At 38.6% G+C, this 25,368-nt stretch overlaps 1 protein-coding gene across 2 annotated transcripts in view; it reads right to left on the minus strand.

Moving 5' to 3' along the window:
- The window catches only part of GUCY1A2 (guanylate cyclase 1 soluble subunit alpha 2), a 352,258-nt gene that overhangs the window by 137,302 nt on the left and 189,588 nt on the right, over positions 1–25,368 (minus strand). For both annotated transcript variants that reach the window (XR_008557856.1, XM_028132015.2), the window contains exons 5-6: positions 24,580–25,065; positions 120–263 (exon numbers count right to left, since the gene is read on the minus strand). Coding sequence is in view for 1 of the 2 variants with exons in the window: in XM_028132015.2 (XP_027987816.2) it covers positions 120–263; positions 24,580–25,065 (630 nt within the window). In the remaining variant the exon portion in view is untranslated. The remainder of the gene's footprint in view (positions 1–119; positions 264–24,579; positions 25,066–25,368) is intronic.

Below are 25,368 nucleotides of genomic sequence, written 5' to 3' on the forward strand. Positions count from 1 at the left end.
TTCCTTGAGCATGCGACTTACCGAGATCTACGTTACACAATGTGGGATGCAGAGGGAATGTCCCGCTCCCTTCAGTTAAGCACGCACTACTACTCAAAGCATCCTGTGGAGAGAGCTACCTGAATGGGCCTCCCGTCAGGGGTCAGCACCTCCTCCGAAAGCTCCATCATCTTCAGGGCCATGAGCGCAATGGGCTTCGCGTGGCAGAGGCTTTTTCTGTGCAGTCCTGCGGCGACACAGTATGCGTCACCTATTGTTTCCACCTGCAGCAATCAGACAAATCAATTGCAAACATGTGATAAACGGCCGGAATAGAAATGATCGGTTATCTGCAATCACAAATGTTGCTGAAAAACATGTCAGCAAAACACCGACAAATTAAGCAATTAGACCACTGAGAATAATCAGAGCAGAGTTTGCAAACAGCCTCAGTCAAATGCTGGCATCTCACGCCAGGGCTGCTCATCACCATTATCACCATGGATGATCCCTGAAATGGAGAACAACTGGGACATAAAACAATATTCTCTGTGGAAAAAGAATCGTCGGTATTTTACCCAGACAGTTTCCAAATAATGACCTTTTCCAAAGCCGCCCTCTCATCTTCCTCAAACCTTCAATAGTGGCTATATTTGAGATGAGTAATTACTGTGCACAATCCCATGCATGGTCCCATCAGTAAAGCGTTAACAGGCACTGTGAGAGTCTTTCTGACCCTGTTCTAATTCTGTTGTCAGCATCCATTCTGAATTGCCATTGCTTTTGTTCAATATTTTAAGTATTGACCCCAGGTTAAAAATCCCCAAATTTCCAAAGCATAGAAGAGGCATAAAAAGTAGGCACAGCTTATTTTCAGAGGAAAGTTCACTAGTTATCCAAAGTAAATATGATGGTAAAATCCTCAAGTGTTCTAATATTTTAATTAGAGAAAAGAGATGAAATATTGTATAAAGTGCTCAATTCCAATATCATATTTTCTCTGAAGCCCTCCATGGCCCTCTATTAGTTCCTAGTAGAACAAATCCTTTCTTCTATTCTGTTTCAGCACTTTCCACACCACTTTGCTATAGTTTTAATCATAGGCTATAATCAATATCTATCTATGTATAATCAATATATACTCCTGGTTATGATGTGAGCTCTTTAAAAATGGGACATCTGTTTTGTTTTGTTTTATCTCTGTATTCGCAGGGCTTATTATGCTGTTAAAATGTAGATATTTAACAAATATCCACCAAATGAATAAATTAATCTACCATGTTTACCATGATTATAACAACAGACATTCTAATTGTTTTCTCATTTCACTTTTTATTTTTCATGTACATCATATACATCAGTGTAGGGAAAAAATGCCTTTAAATGACCAGACATGCTTTTATCCTAAATATACCAAGAATTATAAGATATTCTATTAGTTAAGATTTAATAGCCATAATTAAATTTCACATGAATGTATGCCAATACTATAGATGTATTAAGAGATGTACTGTACTGCATTAAATTCTGTGACCATTAATTTAGACAATATGATGAGAAAACTTAAGAAGCCTAAGAAGCCAAAATTATCACTTGCTTATCAGAATCTTATCAGGAAATACACATAAAAAATGATTCTAATTCCCTCAGACCTATCATGAAGTTCAAAATTTTCACTTCAAGATGTTTTCTGATGCCAGAAAAAATGGAAATGAAATCATATATGAACAGAAAGACAATGCAATGTGAGATGGCAAAGGTTTTATTCCAAAGACTAGTATACTCCACCCAAAACAGTGGTCGGCAAATTGCGGCTCGCGAGCCACTCATGAGCCACGGTTTGCCGCTCTGTTGACTAATGAGTTTGCCGACCACTGGGATAGGGACTTCATCACAAGGAACAACAACAACCTGTAATTATTGGAATTGAGAGTCTAGGTCAGTGGTCGGCAAACTCATTAGTCAATAGAGCGGCAAACCACGGTTCGCGAGCCGCATGTGGTTCACGAGCCAGTTTGCCGACCACTGCCCCAAAGAATTTCCACTGAGAAAGACATCCAGCAAATAATAAATGTAAGTATGTGGCCATTTATTATTTCTTCCTTAGAAACACAAAATCCTTTGCTAATTCTTACATTTATCTCATCCTTTTGTATTTCTACACAATTTTAAAATCCAGAACACTGTTAACCATGTACTTTGAAACTAACTTCTGATTTGCAGATATTAGAACACATAGTAAATTCATTTGTATAAACTGAATTGTGTCAGAGTCACTCTGAGCATGTGTGTTCCTGGAGCATGATCTCTTCTTGAAACCCCTTCTGTCATAATCTTCCTCAGTAGCATCACCTCCATTGTCTTTTCAGCAAACGTTTATTGAGTACCACTAAATGTGCATTTCCAGAAATTGTACTAAAGGAATAAAGATTAGTTATATGTTGCACTTTCTCCATAGGAGTATCCTACCTAATAGACAAATATGCAAATTGACCGTACCTTTCGCTATGCCCACGATTGGCCAGGAGGCGGGGGGGGGGGTGGTGGTGGGCGGGACTCAGGGTGGCCGGGGTGGCCAATTGGGCCGGCGGGACACTGAGCTCGTGTCACCAGCGGCAGCACGAGCTCAGCGTCTGCGCAATGGCTGTGCTGCAGCACAGAAGGGGCCTCTGGGGCAGCGAGCTCATGTCCCGCCGCGGACCATCAAAAGCGGGGGAGCTGGGCGCGCTGGAGGCTTCTGAAAGGCCTGGTGCACCAGGGGACGGATACCCAGCTCCCCTGCGATTGAAAGCAAAAGCGTGGGAGCTGGGTGCCTGTCTGCTCAGGCACCCAGCTCCCCCGTGATCGAAAGCGAAAGTGTGTAGGGGACCCTACATGTGCATGATTCAATCATGCACTGGGCCTCTAGTGTAACATAATAGTGCAGATAAGATGAACCAATATGTTACTAATTGGTACAAAACATAAATCTAATCAAGTAGAAGATAAATATGTGCACAACATAAATATAACAAATTCACATTAAAACTCATACATATCGTGTAAGATTTTATAGCATTTAGCTTCCAAATATTTGAAGTCAGAATAGGGATCAGAAATAACAGGATCAAGAAAGAGTCCATAAATAGACACAAAAAAGAATGGCCCTTAGTAAAATGTAACATTCTCACAATTATTCATAAGCACCCAAAATAAAAATTTTAAAAATCTAAAAGATGTTTCCACCATGCTAGGCTAGACTGTGCTGCATTAACAAAATAACCTCCAAACCTGAATGCCCTAAAATAACAAGGGTTTGTTTCTGACTCATGCTACATATTCATTGGGGGTTAAAAGCTTGGGGCAGAGGAGAGAAACACCTCGCCATGTCTCTTCACTCAGGGGACAAGGCTAACAGAACCTCCTCACCTGGAGCGAGTTGTCCTGACAGAGGAAAGGAAGCTCTGACAAATTATACACTAGCTTTTAAAGCTGTGCCCGGATGTGACATATATAGCTTCTTCTCAAGATTTATTCACCGAAGAAAGTCACATGGCTCTATGCTTGACATAAAGAGGATGGGAAAATGCTACCAATCTTGTGCCCATGGAAGAGCCAGTAACATTTGGCAAACAGCACTAGCGAATAATGAGTGAACAGGGAACACTTTAAAAGTTTTCATATACCCAGGTGTCTGTAAAGTACAGGCAGTATATCTTGTGTGATGTTTTTCTTTCCTTGCAGATACATTCAGCATCTTAACCTGAAAATCTTGGCTGAAATACTACCACCTTAGTAATGCAGCTTTCCATTCAAAGTCCGTTCTTTTCTCTTCTCTAAAAAAGCATCACTGTCGGGTCTATACATGTTCAGCAGAATTAAGTATATGTGAAAATTCTAGTGGCTTCTATTCAAAATCATTAGTTGATTTTTGCCTCATGTGGAGCTGCAGAAATGAAAGCATTATGCATCGATTACAATTGATCTTCAGGATGTTTCCTTGAGTTAAACCAAAGTAAAACAAATGGACATTGTGAACATACTACAAAAAAGCTGCCAAAAAGTTGACTATGTTTTTAATTCCTTTATAATTGCTTCAGTGTTTTTAAAATAAAAGTTTAAATACAACGGATCACCTAAAATAGTGCATTTCCTTTATTTTCAGCATCTCCAACCTGCTCTTAAATAAGAATGAAAATAAGGATGGCTAAACTACGCATGGAGATGGAAAAGACAGTGCTATGCAAATTAACAAAATAATTCATATTCTTTCCTGAACTTAGAACAGGAGGTTTAAATACTAAAAATATTATGGACAAATGTTGGCCCACAATTATTTTTATAGCTGCCTTTATCAAACTTTAAAGAAGTGGCCTATCTCAATATATCTTCTTCTCAATCCCTTATTGTCAAAATTCTCTCATTTCAGAAATAAACTTTAAAAAATTTTTAAAAATATATTTTATTGATTTTTTTTTTTTATAGAGAGGAAGTGATGATAGAGAAACATCGATCAGCTGCCTCCTGCACACCTCCTACTGGGGATGTGCCTGCAACCAAGGTACATGCCCTTGACCGGAATCGAACCTGGGACTTTTCAGTCTGCAGGCCAATGCTCTATCCACTGAGCCAAACTGGTTAGGGCAGAAATAAACTTCTTATGCATTCACTCTGTTTATTTACTTTAGTTTATATTTATTTATTTATTTATTTATTTATTTATTTATTTAATCTTTATTGTTGACAGTATTACATATGTCCCCCTTTCCCCCCATTGACCTCACCACTCCACCCCACCCCAGGCCTTCACCACTCTATTGTCTGTGTCCATGGGTCATGCCGTATAAGCATATGAGTTCATTGGTTGATCTCTTCCCTCCTCCCTTCCCACCTTCCCTCCTCCCTTCCCACCTTCTCCTTTTTACATGCCGTATAAGCATATGAGTTCATTGGTTGATCTCTTCCCTCCTCCCTTCCCACCTTCTCCTGCCTTGCCTCTGAGCTTTGACTGTCTGTTTGGTATTTCTATGCCTTCCCTCTGAGGTTTGACTGTCTGTTCGATGTTTCTATGTCTCAGGGTCTATTTATGTTCATCAGTTTATGTTGTTCATTAGATTCCACATATGAGTGACATCATGTGACACTTATTTTTCTCTGACTGGCTTATTTCGCTTAGCATAATGCTCTCTGGACCATCCATGCTTTACAAATGGTAAGAGTTCTTTCTTTTTTACCGCTGCATAGTATTCCATTGTACAGATGTACCAGTTTTTTAATCCACTCATCTGCTGATGAGCACTTAGGCTGTTTCCAAATCTTAGCTACTGTAAATTGCCCTATTAACATACCAATGGCATATTTCACATACCTAGAACAATACTCCAAAAATTTATATGGAATCAAAAAAGACCTCAAATAGCCACAGCAATCTTGAGAAAGAAGAACAAAGTTGGAAGGATCACAATACCAGATGTCAAGCTACATTACAAAGCCACTGTACTCAGAACAGCCTGGTACTGCCACAAGAACAGACATATAGACCAATGGAACAGAACAGAGAACTCAGAAATCCACCCAAGCCGTTATGCTCAATTACTATTTGACAAAGGAGGCAAGAGCATACCATGGAGTCAAGACAGTCCCTTCAATAAATGGTGTTGGGATAATTGGACAGATACATGCAAAAAAATGAAACTAGACCAACAACTTACACCATATACAAAAACAAACTCAAAATAGATAAAAAACTTAAATGTAAGATGTGAAACCATGAAAATCCTAGAAGAAACCATTCGCAGCAAAATCTCAGGCATTTCTTGTAGCAATATGTTTACAGATACATCTCCTAGGACAATGGAAACTAAGGAGAAAATAAACAAATGGGACTACATCAAAATAAAAAGCTTCTGCACAGCAGAAGAAACCATCAACCAAATAACAAGAGAGCCCACAGCATGGGAGAACATATTTGCCACTGATAGATCCAATAAGGGGTTAACCTCCAAAATTTATAGGGAACTCATACAACTTAACAAAAGAAAGATAAACAATCCAATTAAACAATGGGCAAAGGGTCCAAATAAACAGTTCTCCAGGGTGGACATACAGAAGGTCAAAATGCTCATTATCAATAAATCAACAATGATTAGTGTTGATGAGGATGTGGATAAAAGGGAACCTTGGTACATTGCTGGTGGGAATGCAGACTGGTGCAGCCTCTGTGGAAAACAGTTTGGAGTTTCCTCAAAAAAATTAAAAATGGAACTAGCATTTGACCTAGTGATCCCACTTGTAGGAATATATCCCAAGAAATCAGAAACACTCATTAGAAAGAATATATGCACCCCTATGTTCATATTGACTTTAGTTTTAGATTGATCATGTAAAATAATTGATTTTAGCACTAAAAATGTATCATTCCTGTAACATTCTTCATCCTTCCTTTCAGGCTAATGTTCGAGAAATATCTAAGAGGTTTCTTGGAAATCGGGGCACAGTGGGGAGAGAAGAATGTGTTTGTTGTAGGGAGACTGTGGTATTGAAGCGAGGATTGGAACAGCCTAAAAGAACACTGCATGCAATAAGGCAATTAATCACCCCTGTGCCTTGGGACTCATGATACCTCAGTCCTTCATTTCTACAACCCTTAGTCTGTCTTCCTTTGAACTTTCTATGATTTGTGAAAGACAGCTTAGGTAGAGGTAATAAGAGCAGAGGGTCAGAAAACTTTGTCAAGCTACCTTACTGGACAACCTCTCTCTCCCTCTGGATATTACCAAGAGGAGAAGCAAATTACAAAGTCTGCTTTTCTACTTGTTATGCTTCCGTTTTTGCTTCTAATGCCTTCAGAAACAAAAAGAGAGGGAGAGGGACGGAGGGAGAGAGGAAGGGGACAGGAGAGGAGTTGGAATAAGATGTAGGCAGACAGATGAAGCCTAAAGATGACAAATGTCTTCACTTGTCTCCTAGCACCTCACAGAGCACTTGGTCACTTGATCATAATTATGTGAAAGGGGCTCGCAAATGTGCTATATTCTTCATGGGCTCATTGGCAGTGGCTAAGAACACTTGATTCTCAGAAGGGGTACCATATCCACCCTTGCTGAGTGGAGGGAGCCACACCTGACAGCCCCGTCACCTGTCTGGCATTAGGTATGGTTCCTGCGTGACAGGGAAAGAGAGCTCAGTCTTCCAATGGTTGGCAAGGAGTTGGAGAACACAAGCAGTTCTGCAGAGACCAGATGCCGGGGCTGCTGGTGGTCTGGACACAGATGATCAAAAAGCCTGGGCAGAAAAGGTTGAGCATAGGATAAGCCTTCGCGAAGACTTATCAGTAGCAGAAAAACAGGAAAAACTGAACTTGGGTAGATTTAGAAGCCCCTTACTTTTTGCCCTTCACCTCATACGGGCTTAGCTACTCTCCACTGTTTATGTCTGTTTTTCCTGATACTCAGCAGGGTGGGTGAAATGTGCTCCTGGCCAAAGATAAAAATCCAGGTGGTGGTGGCCAAGCAGAGGTCTTAGGGCCATGGAATGGCCACTGGACATACTGAAAATGAGTAACTTGCCACAGACAGCAAGCATGAACCCAGTTTTTCATTGTTCTTGAGGTTGCATATTGATATTTAGAGAAAGAGAGCTAAATTTTTTGTGAGAGCAGAACATTAATCGGCTGCCTCCTATATATCTCCTACCAGGGAATCAAGCCCACAACCTGGGCATGTACCCTGACTTGGAATTGAATCAGCAACCTTTTGGTACATGGGAAAATGCCCAACCAACTGAACCACACTGGCCAGGGTGAGGTTGCAATTCTTGAAGAAGTACTTATCCTCTTCAAATATGACTTATAAATTCCTTCCTCAAAACAGTTAGGAAGGTCCTGACACAGAGAAAGCTTCAAGCAATGTAGACAAAGGCAGTGCAGTCTTCAGCATCATTTTCTTGGCCTGAACAAAGTGATGGCCATGGCCATTAATACTGCATTCTTGACGGTGAAAACACTGAAGGCCCAGAGGAGCCAAGGTGTAGTGAGGCCAGCACATACACTTCACTGCTGGCCAAACAGAGCTCCAACAGCTGGTGGCAGGTAATCTGGCACAGGGACAATTTCCAAGGTAGAATTAATCACACTAGTGCCCACATGGCTTGAATACCTTCTCAAGCTGCCCTGATGAAATAGTCTGAGTTCCTATCACAGAGCAGGTAGTATTGCAGGGCTTGGACTACAGATCCCCTTAATAACAACAATCTTGTCAGATTCGGGAAGGCTGTCGTCTGAAAACCAGATGAAGAAGCTGCAGGTGATGTCCTTGAACTTGTAGCTTGTCCTGAGATATCTGGACTCTTTCATTCCTAGTTGATATGAAACTCAGGAAATCTGCCTGGTAGCCAATAAGCATGGTTATTGGAGGTTTTATTCCAAAGGGTGGTGTCCCAGAATGTGGGTACATTTTAATTGATGAATCTTGTACCCTCACTCAAGTGCCACTGCATTCGCCCAAACGGGTTCCAGCTGGAGGAGGGCCCTGCCAGCCTGAGCATTCACTGTCCCTAAATCGATTGAAGACAGTCCTTGAGGACATCATATTCAGTGGCCGCAGCCTTACCACCTCCTTCACCTCTAACACTTGGTTTTCTTTCACAACTTCTATTCCTCTCCCCATGGACATCACTCCATCATCTTCTCTTGTACCTCCCCCTCCTCCACCTTTTCTTTTTCCAGGATCCCTGTCTCTCCTCCTGCTTTTCATCCACAACTTCCATTACTCTCCTAATCTCGTTAGCTGCCATTGAGAAGATGGCACATTTGTCAGTCGTTACCTTTTTAGGCAACCCCCCACACCAGCTAATGCCTGAGACTTCTATTCCACTGTGAACCAGATCTCTGTAGGGCATTCCACCCAACATTAACAGGATGTGGTGGGGGGCCTCCCTCCTGAATGCAGATCACTCACCAGTGCCAGAGATTCCAGAGACATTGAGGCATCACAGGTGATGACTGGCAGGATGGGGTAGCCTGAATATTGCCACAACCCTGTGACCCAACTCTAAAGAAGGAGGCATAGGGTCAGAATACCAAGTAAGAGTTTTATCAATTGTTTTAAATTATATCAAATTTCTACATTTTTGGGAAACTATGAAATTATTTCCCAGGAATTGTCCTCTCAGAAAGCTTTTCAAATGCAACACTCAGGACCACCTGCGTAAGAATCACCCAAAAGTACTTGGTAAAAATTAGATCCCCATGCTCCACCTAAATCAAACTCCCAGCCATATGCATTTTCACGTGTATTTTATGGTGTATATTATGATTCTCAAAATGTGAAGACTCATGGTATATGATGTGAGTTAAAAATATTACAACATTCATCTAGATAGTCACTTCTTTTAAGAGCCAATGAGCTTTCAGAAAAGAGAAAAGCACTTCTATCCTTATCTCCAGGCATATACTCCTATCCCATACACTCCTCTCTCTTTCACCCTCTTTTCACACTACACTCCCCACTCTTTACAACTTCTAGCCCCCACACATACACCCCAAATGCTGAGAATCACCTAGCACAGTAGATATTCAATGATCCAAAGAAAGTTTGTTGAGTTTAATTAAACACATCCAAGTGAATTGTGCATACTGGTTTAGCAATTCAAATGGAAACTTTAAAAATTTACTAATAAAGCTTAAAAAAACTTGATTCTTTAAAAATAAAATCTAATTACACTCACTTTAGTTCATGTTTCTGACCCAAATACTACTTCTTTTAAGGAAGTCTCTGTAGTGCTCAGCTGATACAGCATCGAAAAGGAGGTCATGGATATAAATAGAACAGTGATTTGGCCTGGGAACTATTCCCAAATGAGGGAAAATAGAATCCAAATGACGGCCTATCAAAGAAAGCTCTTTTCCTGATAAAACTCTCAGTATATCTATCAAAGTACATTTCAGTTCTGCCCAGGAATCTCAGTCATGAAGAAAATACTGTTGCCAGGCTCCAGGTTGTTTATCATGAAGATTATTGAATACTGAGGCATATTAGCAAAGAAAAATATATTAAAATACCCAGTCAAAATTCCTTTCTAAATTCTCAAGTTAGATGTGGGAGACTGAACAGTTCTTTCTACTATACAGTAAACTGTCTTCTAAGATCTTCACTAACATGACTCCAATGCCCACTTTTATTCACCACTATCACTTTAATTTAGTCCATGCCCCAATCACAATGAATAACTCAATGTTCTTTACAAACTTTCTATACTTCCCACCCCTGCATTTATAGTCAAAGTTACTACTCGAAATCCATCCATTCACTCTTTATAAAAATAAGTATTGAGTCTATTATTTTCAAGAACAAAATTTCTGGGGATTCCTGATTTACCAGAATTTTAAACATTTTCCCAGAATATGGTGAATTTCTGTTATAATTTTTAGTAAAAATATAATGAATTCTAAACAACATTAGTTGCCAAAACAGTGAAGTTTCAAGACTTATTATATAGCTATAGTAATCAAGACAGTGTGGTATTGGTGGAAGAATAAGCAAATTCATCAGAGGAACAGAATAGAGATCCCATAAATAGACCCCCATAATAGAGTTAATTGATCTTTGAAAAAGGTGGAAAAGCAACATATGGAGCAAAGATAGTCTCTACAACAAATGATGCTGGAACAACTGGATATCCACATGCAAAATAAAAAGAGGATCTAGACACAGACCCTCCACCCACCCTTCACAAAAATGAAGTCAACATGATCACAGACCTAAATATAAAATGGAAAACTATATAACTCCTAGAAGATAACATAAAAGAAAGCCTTGATCACCTTGGGTATTATGATGCATTTTTAGATACAATAACAAAGACACAATCTATAAAAGAAAAATCTAGTAAGCTAAACTTTATTAAAATTAAAAACTTCTATACTATGAAAGACAATATCAAGAGAAGGAGAAGACAAGCCACAGATTGGGAAAACATATTTGGAAAAGACACATTTGACAAAGGACCATTATACAAAATATTTAAAAGAACTTTTAAAATTCAAAATTTAAAAAAAATCTGATTTTTTAAAATGATACAAAGACCTTAACAGACACGACACCAAAGAAGGTATGGAAAAATTAATATGAAAAGATCTGCACATCATATGTCATCAGGGAAACACATATTAAAACAACACTGAGATACACCACTATGCATCTATTAAAATGGCCAAAATCCAGAACACTGACAACACTGAATGCTAATAAAGATGTGAAGCAACAGGAATTCTCATTCATTGCTGCTGGAAATGCAAAAAGGTACAGTCTATTTGGAAGACATTTTGGTGGTTTCTTACACAACAAAATATATCCTTACCATATGATCCAACTAAACAGATCCTTACCATATGATCCAGTTCTGGAATATGTCAGAACATATTCCAATTATGCTCCTTGGTGTTTACCTAAAGGTGTTGAAAACTTATGTCCACACAAAAACCTACACACAGATGTTTATAGCAGCTTTGTACAAAATTGCCAAAACTTGGAAGCAATCAAGATGACTTTTCAGTACATGAATGGGTAAATAAATTGTGGTACATCCAGGCACAAAATATTATTTGGCACTAAAGAGAAATGAACTATCAAGCCATAGAGACATATCAAGACACAGAGACTTAAATGCATATTACTAAGTGAAAGAAGCAAATCTGAAAAGGCTACATGCTGTGTAGTTCCAGCTATATAAAATCCTGGGGAAAGTAACACTGTGAGGACAGCAAGTAGACCAGTGGTTGCCTGTGATTGAGGGGATGGGATGAACAGGTGGAGCAGAGATAACTTTTAGGGCAGGGAAAATACTCTGTATGATATTATAATGATGGATATATGCCATTTTACATTTGTCTTAACCCACAGACTGTGAAATATGAGAGTGAGCCCCAAGATAAACTATGAATTCCGGGTGTTGTGTCAAAGTAGCTTCATCTTTGGTAAAAATGTACCATTCTGGTGAGTGATGCTGATAATTCAGAAGACTATGGGGGCAGAATGTATATGGGAAATCTCTGTACCTTTCTCTCAATTTTATTGTAAACATAACACTGTATTAGGAAAAAATAAAGTCATTTTTCTTAAAGTAGATAGTATAGCCCAGTAATAAATCAGGTGGAAATATTAAAAATTCACTTCTGAAATTAACATAATCTAACGTCCATAAATCCCAATAGTCTCAGGTATCTATGGAATTACTTTCTTTTATCCAAATTAATTACAGTTTAGAAAACAAGCCTTCCCCAACTCCTGTTCCATGAGCCAAATTTGTCACATTTCCACATCCATCTTTCAAGTCATTTCTTTTCTGAAAGTATCCCCAATCCTTCAGCAGGATATCATCTTTGCTTCTTTTAGAACCCCAATAAAACTTGGCTTCTACACCTCTTCTACTGTAGTCATTGTGTTTATACTTTTTTAAAAATTATCATCCTGTCTAGATGGCTAAGTCATTTAACTTTGAAGGCAAGGACAATATCCTAGTTATCTTTTTTAAGTCCCACAGGGACTAGCATAGTGCTTGTATAGTAGACACTTCAAGAATTATGACTGAATCAAATCATATTATAAACATCTCTGTCAAGAGCTAGGTCAATAGAGATAATGTATAAATTACCTTTAAAAATTAGTCATTGTTAAATGACTCCAAAATACGTCTATTCTATCAACTCAAGTTAAGCCTACATAATGCCAAAATAAGAACATATTCCAGTGATCGGGTAATTTACATAAACAATGGCATGGAAGTATTTCCACTAAGTAGACAAAATTGACCAGTTTATTCAGGGTTCCAATATTGACTCAAGCCTCTTGTATCTTGCCAGCCCCGGTAAGGTATGTATTTAAATTATGTCAAAACTATCTTTATGTTCTACGTTTGTCTAATAACTATCCAAACCTATACCCCACCCTATTTCAAAGTGATTTTTATAAAGCAAATCTACTTGCGTCACACTGCCATTCAAAATTCTTTAATGACTTCACAATTGCTGGATCACTCCTATGATTAACACCAAAACCCTTGAAATGGCTAAAACATGTGTAGATTTTAGCTCCTAATTACTTCTGTAACATTTATCTTGTGCTAATCTTAATGTCTTCAGTTTCTTTAGTTGTGAGACCTCCCAGAGAAGCCTTATGGAATAGAAAAGGGCTGAGCAATGCTAACTCCACTACCTATCAGTGCTGTGAGCTCAAACAAGCTGTTTAACCTTTTAAAATCTCATTTTATTCTTCTGTGAATGGGAGATAATATCTATTTTGCAAAGTTGCTGAAAAGATTAAAGAAGATAATTTTATAACCATCTAGTAATAATTATAATTTTAATTAACCATTAACTATGTATTATTTAATTATTTAATGGCTATCCCCAAATGCTCAGTTACAAGCAACTAACAATATGAAACATGACTGTCTTATCTACCATTTTGCCCTTATGCCTAATTTAGTACTTAGAACACAGACAATAATAAATAATTATTTGTTAAATATAACATAAATCAATAAACATATAAAGAATTTAACATGGTCTCTGGCACATATTAGGCCCTCAACAAATATTAGCCCTACTATAGATTGAGTTTTGAAATCTAATCCCCAATGTGATAATTGGTTGTAGGACTTTGGGGAGGCGATTAGGGACCTTGGTAAGGGCTCCGCCCTCATGAATGAGATTAGTCCTTCTAAAAGAGACTCCAGAGAGCTCCTTGTCCCTTCTGCCACATGAGGACACTGCAAGAAGACAGCCATCAATAAAGCAGGAAGTCGGCCCTCACTAGACACCTAATCTGCCAACACCTTGATTTTGGACTTCCCAGCCTCCAGAGCTGTGTTAAATAAGTTTCTGTTGTTTATAAGCCACCTACTCTATGGTCTTTTTGTTTTAGAAGCCTGAACGGACTAAGACAATCTTCCTCCCTCCCTTCACAGCAAATTCCTCAAGACACTCTCTCTAGCCTTAGTCTTCTCTCATATAAATGACTCCAGCTGTGTCACCTGCAACAAAAATGTGAGACCAATACCATTGTTTTCAGTTGACACAAGTAGAAGCTGGGCACAGATGGGCCTTGTGACTTAAGTAAAAAGGACAGAATAAAAATTAGCACTTCAGGCTTAATATCTAATACCCTTCCCCCTATATTTCACTGTCACTGATTGCACTGTCATCAGCAACTTCAACAGTCCTCGTCTGGCTTCTTCCTAAGGGTCAAAGGACCTTCTTTCATCAGAGGTCTGAAACAGGCCCTACAGTTTATAAGGCAGTGACACTAGTAATAAGTGGAAAAGGGAGAGGCATACAGTCTTATTTTTATGACAACAGAAAAAAAAATCTGTACAATATCAAACTTTGAAAATCACAGGAATACATTTTAGAATATCCCTTTACATTATTTTAAGGACAGCATAATTTTAATAGTTAGCTTTCATAGATTTCAACACATAGGCACATACACACTCACCCCCCCACACACACCTGGATCAACAGTCTAACAAGAATTTTGCTTCAGTGATTTCTTAGTTTTCCAACTTATTCAAAGCCATGTTAACAGTTCAAAGCTTGAAAAATGCATCAAAATGTATAAACATTCACCACCAAATACTCAAATTTAAGATAAAGTTACATGATCATTTCTTCCACTTTAAAAATGTTTATAAAATAAATATATACCCAAATCATTTCAAATTTACCAAACATGAATAACCTATTAATAGGGAGTCAGCAGGACTCATTTGCACTTTGGGGACATTTTCCTAGCCAACTGAATACAGCTCCAACATTGAGTATCTAGAATCTAGAATCTCATAGAATGAAATGACCTCCTGAGAACTTCTCCTGTCAGTCCCATCAAAAGATTGTAGCTTGTGTTTTAATCACTTCAATGACCAGATCATGCAGCTGCAGCCAATGCATTTCATTGTTGGGACATTGACTTTCATAAGGATCCTCCACTGGGCTGAAATTTCTAACTTCTGCATAAATATCCTCTTTATTCTCCTGGAGCCAGAGAGAACAAATCTTTATGAAGGCCACACATACTAATAAGTAGTGCAGATTTGTTGAATGTCTTTAAAAAGGAGACTAGTTATATTCTTAACTCTAGGCTAAAATTCAAATTGCAATTTAAAAATTCAAACTCACCCTCCAACTATTATGTCAAGGGCCTCTTGTTCATAATAAAGGTCTTTTGCTATTAGCTTTCTTCACCCTGTGAACAATCCTGTGACATACTGTTGTTCTCATTTTAAAGGTATAAAATTTGCCTGGTGATTGTCCAAGTTACAGGATGCAGGATACCAATTTATGAAGTATACATACATAAATGCTAGAACAATCTTTGGTCCTAGTTCTGCCTCTAACTAATTAGGAACACTAGCTGTCTGATTCATAAATTATTTCTACCATTGTTTTCTAAAATACAAGCTTTTAGCTGAATCAGAACTAAATTCCAGTAATATCTCTGCCACTTACTACACCGATGTTCAAAAAGGACATAACAACACCCATCCCTCAGAGCTCTCCTGGTAAATAAATATCACAATTAAGGCATCTTACACTGTGTCTGGAACACAGTTTGTACTAGTAAATGTGAATTCCATTCCTTTAGTTCCATTTTTCATTAAGGAATCTGTACTCTTTCAATCACTGTTGTTAATTGGTAAACAGAGGGAGGATTGTGTACAATGTTTCTCCTACAGCACAGCATTCATTAAAGGTTTAGTGAGAAAGGGAATAGAAACTATCAAATTCAATACGATTTGCTGATGGCATTGATGCTATCCTATCTATACAAATCAGGTAAGTGTAAGTGAGAAGTCTCTCCTCTAGATCAATTTCTATTTTCGTAAACTCACACAATAGTCAGGCATGATAAACCCTGATGGGCACATAACTGACATATTCCCATTCTGAGGCATGCCAGAAATCCTCTGCTAAATGACCGCAAGGTAAAATAAATTGTTACTTAATGACAATAATTCTTTATGAAGAAAAGTTGGTATTTTAAGTGGATTTTTAAAATAAATATATTGAAGTAATTAACTATGTGGTAAAACTTGCAAAACGAACACAAATAAAAGCTAGTTTGTCATACTATTTTGGAAATATAACTGGACCTCATACACTAAGAAAACTTGCTAGAGACGTGCATTATAAATTTCCAGATTGTTTTCAGAACTGATACACATTTCCCTGGTGTCTGATTGCATACAGGCTGATATAACAAAATACCATAGACCGGTGGCTTAAAAACAGAAATTTCTTTCTGACAATTTTGGAAGCTGGGGAGTCCTAAATCAAGGTACAGGCCAGCTTGGTTCCATTCACTGGTGAGGGCCCCTTCCTGGCTTACAGATGGCCACCTGTGTACTCACATGCAGAGAGAATTTTGACCTCTCACTTTTCTTATTAGGACACGGATGCCATCATGGCGCCCCCTTCCTTATAATCTCACCTGAACCTATTTACCCTCCAAAGGCTCCACCTCCAAACACCATCACACTGGGAGATAAGCTTCAATAATTAAATGTTTCGAGGACACACACATTCAGTCCATAACACTTGGTATTATACAAGCCAAACACATCAATATCTTAGCAACCACCAACTCTCTAGAAAATTAAAAATCAACATGATATAAACAATAATCCCAAAACACTTTGATAAATTCAGCAAGACACTTTTTATCAATTTAGATTTCTGCTTGGCAATCCAAATTATTTTAGCCTTTTAACTGTTTCAGAATTTGCCACAAGAGTAAAAGGAAATGTTCTCTGAATGTAGAAAAAAAAATCCTAGATGTCATATTAGAATATAAAAAGATAAACATTTTAGGTTCAGTTTCATAGTGTTGGTCAAGACATGGCACAAGTCGATGTGACTTAAAGCAACACTTTAGTCTTCATGAATTTCATATTGTGACTCAGGTTATTTAGATAAAACTAAGCCGCGCAGATGAACTGTGGACCCGTCTTCAAGAAATAAGGTCCATGAGGACCCAGTAAAGATCATACAAATACTGTATTTCAGGGATCTATGTCTCTCCCCCTACTCTTACCTCTCTCCCTACCCTTCCTTCAGTCTTCCTCTGGCACACAATGTAGTTCTAATAACCTGAAAGGATTAACTCAAGCAAATAGGGATTTTATCTTTATGCAAAAAGCACGAGCTATATAATCTTTATGTACACACAAACACATGCACACACAAGCATATGCATACGAAACACACTCACCACACATACCCAGAAACACCTATTTGAAGAATGATAGCTAACATTTACATTTACTACCAGGGATATAATATCTTAATAAGCATTTTACATAAATTTCGTTTAAAAGCTCAAAAAACTGTAACTATGTGGGCGATAAAATTAGTCTATTTACAGATGGCAAAACTGAAGCAGAGAGGTTAAATAAGTGGTTAAAGGTGGAAAGATGAAAATTCCAGGTAGTGTACTGAAGCCAGCGCTGGGATTCAGCAGCTCTAGCTGAACGGATTGGGAGCAACAGGATAAGGGATCCAGCCTTCTCCTTGTTTGCCCCTTATCTCCAGCCTAAGTGCTTGCCAAAGGCAAACATATAAATGAAGCAAAACCTTTGTCAGGTAATTTTTAAGGCATTCTAAAATTTGACAATATAATCCCACCAGTAGAAAGGATATCAGAACAGAATGCTTATCTGTGACTTTCACCCTACCTTCTAAAGCATATAAATTAGTTCTTTTCTGCTCATTAAAAGTGTGCTAAAAATACATACTAATTTCCATAGCATTGTATAGGCTTCTATGGGACTCAGGCCCTGTTATTGAGTGACTCAAAAATGTTTACTGATTGAGTGAATAAATGAATAGAATGGTGTGTTGTTTTTTTACTTCAGAAATTCCTCTTTTCTAGACTTACTAGGAAGATGCTGTTACTTCATTTCCAATAAAAGAGCAGCAAAAGTAAATGGCATTGATGTTGCTGGAATCCACTAAAAAGAACTAATATAAATAAATCTTCAGTAGCTTTTCATTTCAGAAGCAGAAGATATACAAATCTTGGGGAGGGGATGGAGAATGAAACATTCATTCTTTACTAAATGGACCTGGCATTTAGTGCTGGGAAATGGAGTAACGTGTTATATACATATTTATAAAATGCCAAGAATAACCTAAGTACCTAAGTACTTAAAAGGCTTTTTTATCATAAAACAAAATAAGGGGGAAAGAAAGCACTTCACCTCCCCCCCCCCCCGCCCCAACCCGCCAAAATCCAGGTCACACTGGAGCGATATCCCTGGGATTCTGCTTCATTTTCTGAAGCCTGGCTGAAGGTGCAGGGAGCAGCCGCTGCAGGAGCTCCAGACTGTCAAATGGGAAGACACATCAAAATTCCTGAGGCAGAGTTCCGAAGCCTTGTAACTTAATGTGAGCAACGTCTGCTTTCAGCCCTTACCAAGGAGGTTTAAGATGGGGATTCAAACCTGACATAGCTCCTTCTCCAATTTACAAACTGCTAGCGCATCGGTGCAAAGCCTTGGGGATCGGCACCAAGACATAAATCCCAAGGGCTCGCCTGGCTCTCCACTTCCCTGGGATAATAAGAACATGCCCACTGAAAAGTGAATACTGATCACCTTCTATATAAACCTTTCTATCATGGATATCTATCCTGTTTACTTCTGCAGTCTGTGTTTATTTTTAGAATGCACAGACTTTCCCCCACCACCACGAAGTAGCCAAGGACTTATTGTTAATAGGAATCTATAGTTAATAGACTAAAGAGAGACTAAAGCAGAACAATATACACACGTCAATTAAATGAAACATACATGATCTTAATGGCTTTACGAGCCCTTTTTATTGCTATTGTATCTATGGAGGTTTGGCGCTTATAAAGTCAATAGAGGATTTCCATTGGTCTTTGAAGATTTTCAGAGCTCAAGGTATCCAGCAATTTCCAAATTGTATTAATGCCATGAGTGTCCCCAATATATTTTATCCATTTTCAAGAATGGATAGAAATAACCTGCTAACTCTAGCAGCTCTGTGGGTCTAGTTCCTGTTTGGGGCATTTAAGGTCTCAAAGGACATCTCTGTCTTTCGATGAAGTTGCCGAAGTTGGTTCCCCTTTGACTCTAGAGAGGGGGGTCCTCTCTGACTCTACGTCTGCTCCTGGCCAGGGAAAAGCCTCTGGTTTGGGGTCACAGTGTGTCCTGATGCCATCTTCTTACTTCTCCCAGGACACACTGCCTGGTTTCCATTCCAGTCCCCTGTGCCCAGCCCCAAGGTCGTGTGTCTCCTAACTGACCTGGACTTCTGCCCCTTCCTCCTCTGCTGGACTCAGCTTCCTGCCTGGACTCAGAATACTTGCATTCCCTGGCCAGTATGAACTTTGTGTTGTCGCTTTTTAGGTTTTTAACATCAGATTCCCTGATCCAACTGAATTCTGCTCCTGGCATTTCCTGGTTGCTCCATCTTGTTTTACTCCTTCTCCCCAACCCAAGCCTGAAAACCATACTCGATGTTTAACTCCACCAACATATCCAAACCCAGTTCGGGTTTTGATGAGGGGATGCCCCGCTACCCCAACAGAAGAAAGTATTGTATTACTACCATTTTCAGAGTCGCCGGGGAAAGATGATTTAAAAAAAAAGATTCATTATTTTAAACTTACATCCCTATTGCCTGCATTCCAGATCGTTGATCCCTCTGTCCCCTTCTTAATATGCTATTTCTCCGTGAGGGAGAAGATGCTGGCTGGTTTCTGACACACAGCGAGGATGGCAGATGGGAGAATGCCCAACTTTTAAGATGCAGCTTCTCTAAACTCTGAGCTACTTGCTACTGGAAAGGGAGGGAGTGGCTTTGGGTAAGGTGGTCTTAGAGCTTTTCTTATCACTCGACAATATAACTGTAGTTATTGATCATGTAACCTAGTCCTGAAACAGGTTCTATTTTTTGCTTTTAGTATTTCATCTTTGTCTAGACCACAGCCTAGACTTGTGGAAATACTGTAGGCTCTAGAATCAGACAAGCTTCAGTTCAAATTCTGATCAAAAACATACATATACATATAAATGTTTATCCTCACCAAGTATATTTTTCCCACTTACTTTATTTATTTTCTTTTTTAGAGAGTGGAAGGGAGGGAGAGGGAGAGAGAGAAAGAAAAAAAAAAAAACACATCAAAGTGAGAGAGACACATTTATGGGTTATCGCCTGCATACACCCTGACCAGGGCCCCAGAATCCAACCCTCAATCCTCGATGCATGGGCAGACACTCTAACCACTGAGTAATACTGGCTAGTGCTTATCAGCTCTATTAATTGGATTATTTAACCTTTCTAGAACTTAGTTTCTCTTTCTGAAAATGAAGGTAATGTAACAACTCCACATATTAGTCGTGGGACATTAAATGAGAGCACGCTTTATTCTTTCTAATAAGCACTAGGGAGCCTATAGTTATGTACATACAAAAAGATAAAATGATCACATAATACATATTCTAGTTTGTCCAGATGCAACTGCCTGAGAAACAATGATGGCAGCTAAGATGGACATTTACTACTAAATACAGGTGCTGATTTGGAATCAGGCAAAACCCACATTACGTTGCTTCAGTAGCCAATACAATTATCATAATACCAGAGGCTCGGTGCACGGATTCGTGCACCAGTGGGGTACCTCAGCCTGGCCTGTGGGGATCAGGCCAAAACCAGCTCTCCGACATCCCCTAAGGGGTCCTGGATTATGAGAGGGCAGTTCTTGGGTGACACACCCCAGAATCGGGCTCCCTCCTCTCTGGGTCCGGGGTGCAGGTGAAGCAGATTCAGGGCCAACAGTGCCCCAGCAGCAACCTAACCCACAGCCGATTCCATGAGGAATTGGGCTCCCTCCTCTACTGGTCAAAGTGTCTGCCCCCTGGTGGTCATTGTGGGTCATAGCTATCAGGCTAATGGTAGAATGGTTGGACGGTCGCTTAGGCTTTTATATATATAGATATATGCCATTGATTTAAAAAGTTAAGAGTTACTAGTTCCTTATCTTGTTCATTCTCCATACCCTATAAAACCTGAGAAGCAAAATATTACCTATTGTACTATTTAGGTTGACTTTTTACTAAATATTTTTCTAATTATAAGAGGATCAAAATTATAATCCATGCTTCCTTCAGGTTACCTAGCTTTTATTTACTATTCATACACCTGTAACAGCTTAACAGCCAAGCATTGTAAAGACTTTAATTTTCTCAACACTGGAAATATGTACAGTAAAGTCTATAGCTTCTTCCTAAATCTCCTGCTTTATAGAAGGTTTTGATTATTTTAGCAGAAACTTTTTATTATAGCTTAATTTAGCCGAATTCTACTAGAATTATAATTCATCACTGCATCATCTCCCTAGTGCTAGGAAACATGGAAAATAAGATGATCAAAAAAGGCATAACCACAAATTTTGAAATTGGGGTCACTGTGCATAGCAGACTCTGAATGCCCCTTGTGGGGCACTGTCTCTGGCTCTTTTTTCTTGGCATTCAGATTTTTAACTTTTTAACTTTTCTAACATAAAACAAAACTGGGCTATATTGTCCTTTTTCTCTGTGGTATGATTATTTTTCAAAAATTCTACAAAACTCTATTTCATTTTATAAAATCAGCATATTTATGGTCCTTAAAATATTCTATTGCCTTTGAGAGTTTTTTCCAATAATAATTAAAACTTTAGCAGATAGTTCATGGAAGTAGCACTGTTTAAATTTCCTAGAAAATTACTTCAAATGATTATGATGATTAGAAATTTAAAATTAGGCAAGTCAGATACACGATTTCTAATGTGCATTCCTCCTCATATGGTTCTCATAATATGCTTTGTTTTATCCTATACCAAAATAATTTCCTCTCTCTCTCTCTCTTTTTGTTTTGTCTTTCCCTCTCTGACCATACCATCATTGCTCTGGCTTTGGCACATAATCTAGTGTTTCCTAGTCTGGGTCCCTAAACTTAACCCCCATAACCCTGAGCAAACATCAAAGCTGCCTTATACATCTTGTCCAAGATACATGTACATACCGACATCAAAGATATGTTAAACACACCTCACCATGGAATCGTATTTATAATTTATTGCTAAAATTTCATAAGCAAGTTCTGTTTAAGTGAATTTGTGAACCAGAATTATTTAGTTTATTTTTAAATATATACATATATGACAGATAGAAAGCACAGTCTTGAGTATCAGAGAAATAGAAGACCCATTATGTAAGTTAACACTTGCTGATAATTATTTATCACTATATGGTACTGTCCATGATTTAATAACATATAGGAAAATTTGAGGTTCATACAGGATATTCCCTTAGATTTTCTTTTTCTGGGAGGTATTCTAGCTTATCTCCAAAGAAGAGATATGTGATGCCTAAAAAAATCTAATTAAAAATATTCTTAGCTCTAGCTGGTTTGGCTCAGTGGATAGAGCGTCTGAGGTTCGATTCCAGTCAAGGGCACATGCCTGGATTGTGGGCTTGATCCCCAGTAGGGGGCATGCAGGAGGCAGCCAATCAATGGTTCTCTCTCATCATTGATGTTTCTCTCTCTCTCTCACTCTCCCTTCCTCTCTGAAAGTCAATAAAAATATATTTTAAAAATATATATTCTTAAAACTTGAAAACTGTTACCCTCAGAAGACAGCCCATGTCAAGATCAAAACCTAACTGATACTTATATTTAGATTAGGGATTCCCATGCTTTTCCAAAGGAGAATCTATTTACCTGTTTATCACTTTCATTTAGTTGTATGAAATTGCGACCAAAATAACATATGATGACTTCAGCTGCAGGAAGCTAACACAGCAAGTCAGTGGTGCAGAGGGAGGAGACTGGTGGCTGCAGAGATTAGTGCACTAGTGCCCAAGGCTGGAGGACGAAAAGTGCTGGCAGAGTCAGGCTGACCTGTTCATCTTTTACACATGGCTGGGAATGACATGACACACTCATCGCAGTCTCTGGTGTCGAATCAGACATTTGGCTACCGCTACCATAAACTGTATACCAATAAATTACAAGAAAGTTTAAAATAACTTATAAGTACTCTTATTCTGCATAACAAAACAAATCCCTCATATACACTTCACATGAATATTTACCCCTCAAAAGAGACTCACTAAAAGAGTTAGCATTGGCTATATATTATACACTAGAGGCCCGGTGCATGAATTCATGCACAGATGGGGTCCGGCCAGCCTGCCCCGATTGGGGCCGATGGGGTCGGGCTGGTCTGGGGCAGGATCCCTGGGTGGTTGGTGGGCTATCCCCACCCCCTGGTTGAACTCTGGTCGAACTTCCAGTCAAGGGGGACAATTTGCATATTACCCTTTTATTATATAGGATAATGGCTAAAGAACACCTTTCTCTCAAGGAGATATGCTTTAATGAAAGCAATGCAAACAGATAGTTTTCCAAATATGCTTATTTGCAGAACTTACTATAAAAAGAAATAGCTATCTAGATGGATTAGTAAAGAGGAAAATATAGTTCACTGCTCTTTGTTTATACTAAACGTACTTTCTGTCTCACATAATAAAGCCATGCTTTGTTTTATCCTATGCCAAAAAAATATTAGGTAGATCCAGGGCTGAATCACACAAATTATTGCTATGATTGTAATAATAATAAGGAGTTCATCAAAGCAGATGCCCCAATGGTGATTAGTACTCATTTTCAAAGCTCTTCCACTATTTTTCTTCTCTTCCACTAAAAGCCATTGGTCATTTGGGCAATAGCTAAAATATTTACATGTGCTTTTCAGAATTAGAGTGATCTCATGTAATTGACAATGCAATGCAATATATTGATTAACCATGATTTAACTGATAATGCAATGTATATTTTAGCATAGCTTATTGCTTCATTTTAACTGTCAACATAAAGTCCTTACTTTACATTGGATTCCCATTCTCCAAGAAAGACATTGTGTGGTTAAAAGTTGTCTAGTATTTAGCAAGTTTAATTTTTTTAAATAGTGAATGTAAAGGATTAGCTATACAGAATTTTTCCTTACTGAGCAATACCGTGATTCACAGTTATCTGTAGTATATCAATACTGCAAATTGACTCATAATAGAAGTTTACTAATAGAGCAGAAATACCTGTATCCTGTACACAGATGTCTAAATCAGAGATATCAATCATTTGTTATCAAGTTTAAGTACAAAAAGAAAAGTACACTGAGTGGCCAGATTATTATGATCTCTGAACACATAATAATCTGACCACTCTGTGTGTGTGTGTGTGTGTGTGTGTGTGTGTGTGTGTGTGTGTGTATTAGAGGCCCAGTGCATGAATTCGTGCATGGGTGGGGTCCAGCCAGCCTGGCTAGGGGGAGGGGACATGGGCTGTTGGCCTGCCTGCCTGCTGGTTGAACTCCTGGTCGAGGGGATAATTTGCATATTAGCCTTTTATTATATAGGATATACACTGAGTGGCCAGATTATTATGCGTTCAGAGATCATAATAATCCGACCACTCAGTGTATATCCTTACAATTGAATTAAGATCACAATTTCTTATTAAAAGGTATTTATATATAAATAATTAAACCCCTTTACCTTATAAATATCCAAAAATCCACACTGGTGATCGAATCTGGTGTAGAGCTCATTGAGCATGCTGATCACTTGCATGGGGGTGCACTGAGCGCAGATGGCCGTGAAGCCAACGATGTCCGAAAAGAGCATGGTGACGTCATCAAACTTTCTGGCCTGCACTTGCTGCCCTTGCCACAGTTGCTGGGCTACATCACCGGGGAAAATAGAGTATAGAAGATCCACTGTTTTCTTTTTCTCTTCTTCCAGGGCCTGGTGAGTTCTTTCTAAAGTTGCCTTTAATTTATCCATCCTCTTCTTCAAGCCATCTTGGGCCTTAGCCTGCTCACCAACCAAAATGACATCTCGGGTGGCATCATGGATGGGGATGTCTGAGAGATGCAGTCCCCGGCCCATGAGTTCATCCAACTTGTCCACACATGGAGAGCCCAAAAATAAAATGGAATTTGATTCTGGGACGTGGATCATTTGTCCTTTGACTTCCATCACCTATAAAATTAACATGGAATATTAATCAGTGTTTTTCACATAGCAGATTCACAAAAATGCAATTATTATCTGAAGAGCAAAAGCAAGAAATGCTTTTTTAGCCATACTGACTTTCTGCATTCATTCAAGCAAATTTATATAATATTTACAGCCAGTGTAAAATTTATGGTTCTGAATCGAAACATTTGTTATTGTCTTCTACTTGGCCAGCCACGTTCTAAAGACAATGATAAAATGAAATCTGAGGACAAGGAGAAATGAAATAGGAAAACAGTGTCATTCAAAATGAAATTAAACCCAGGT

This window comes from Eptesicus fuscus, chromosome 13, assembly GCF_027574615.1.
Source record: "Eptesicus fuscus isolate TK198812 chromosome 13, DD_ASM_mEF_20220401, whole genome shotgun sequence".
Lineage (NCBI taxonomy): Eukaryota > Metazoa > Chordata > Mammalia > Chiroptera > Vespertilionidae > Eptesicus > Eptesicus fuscus.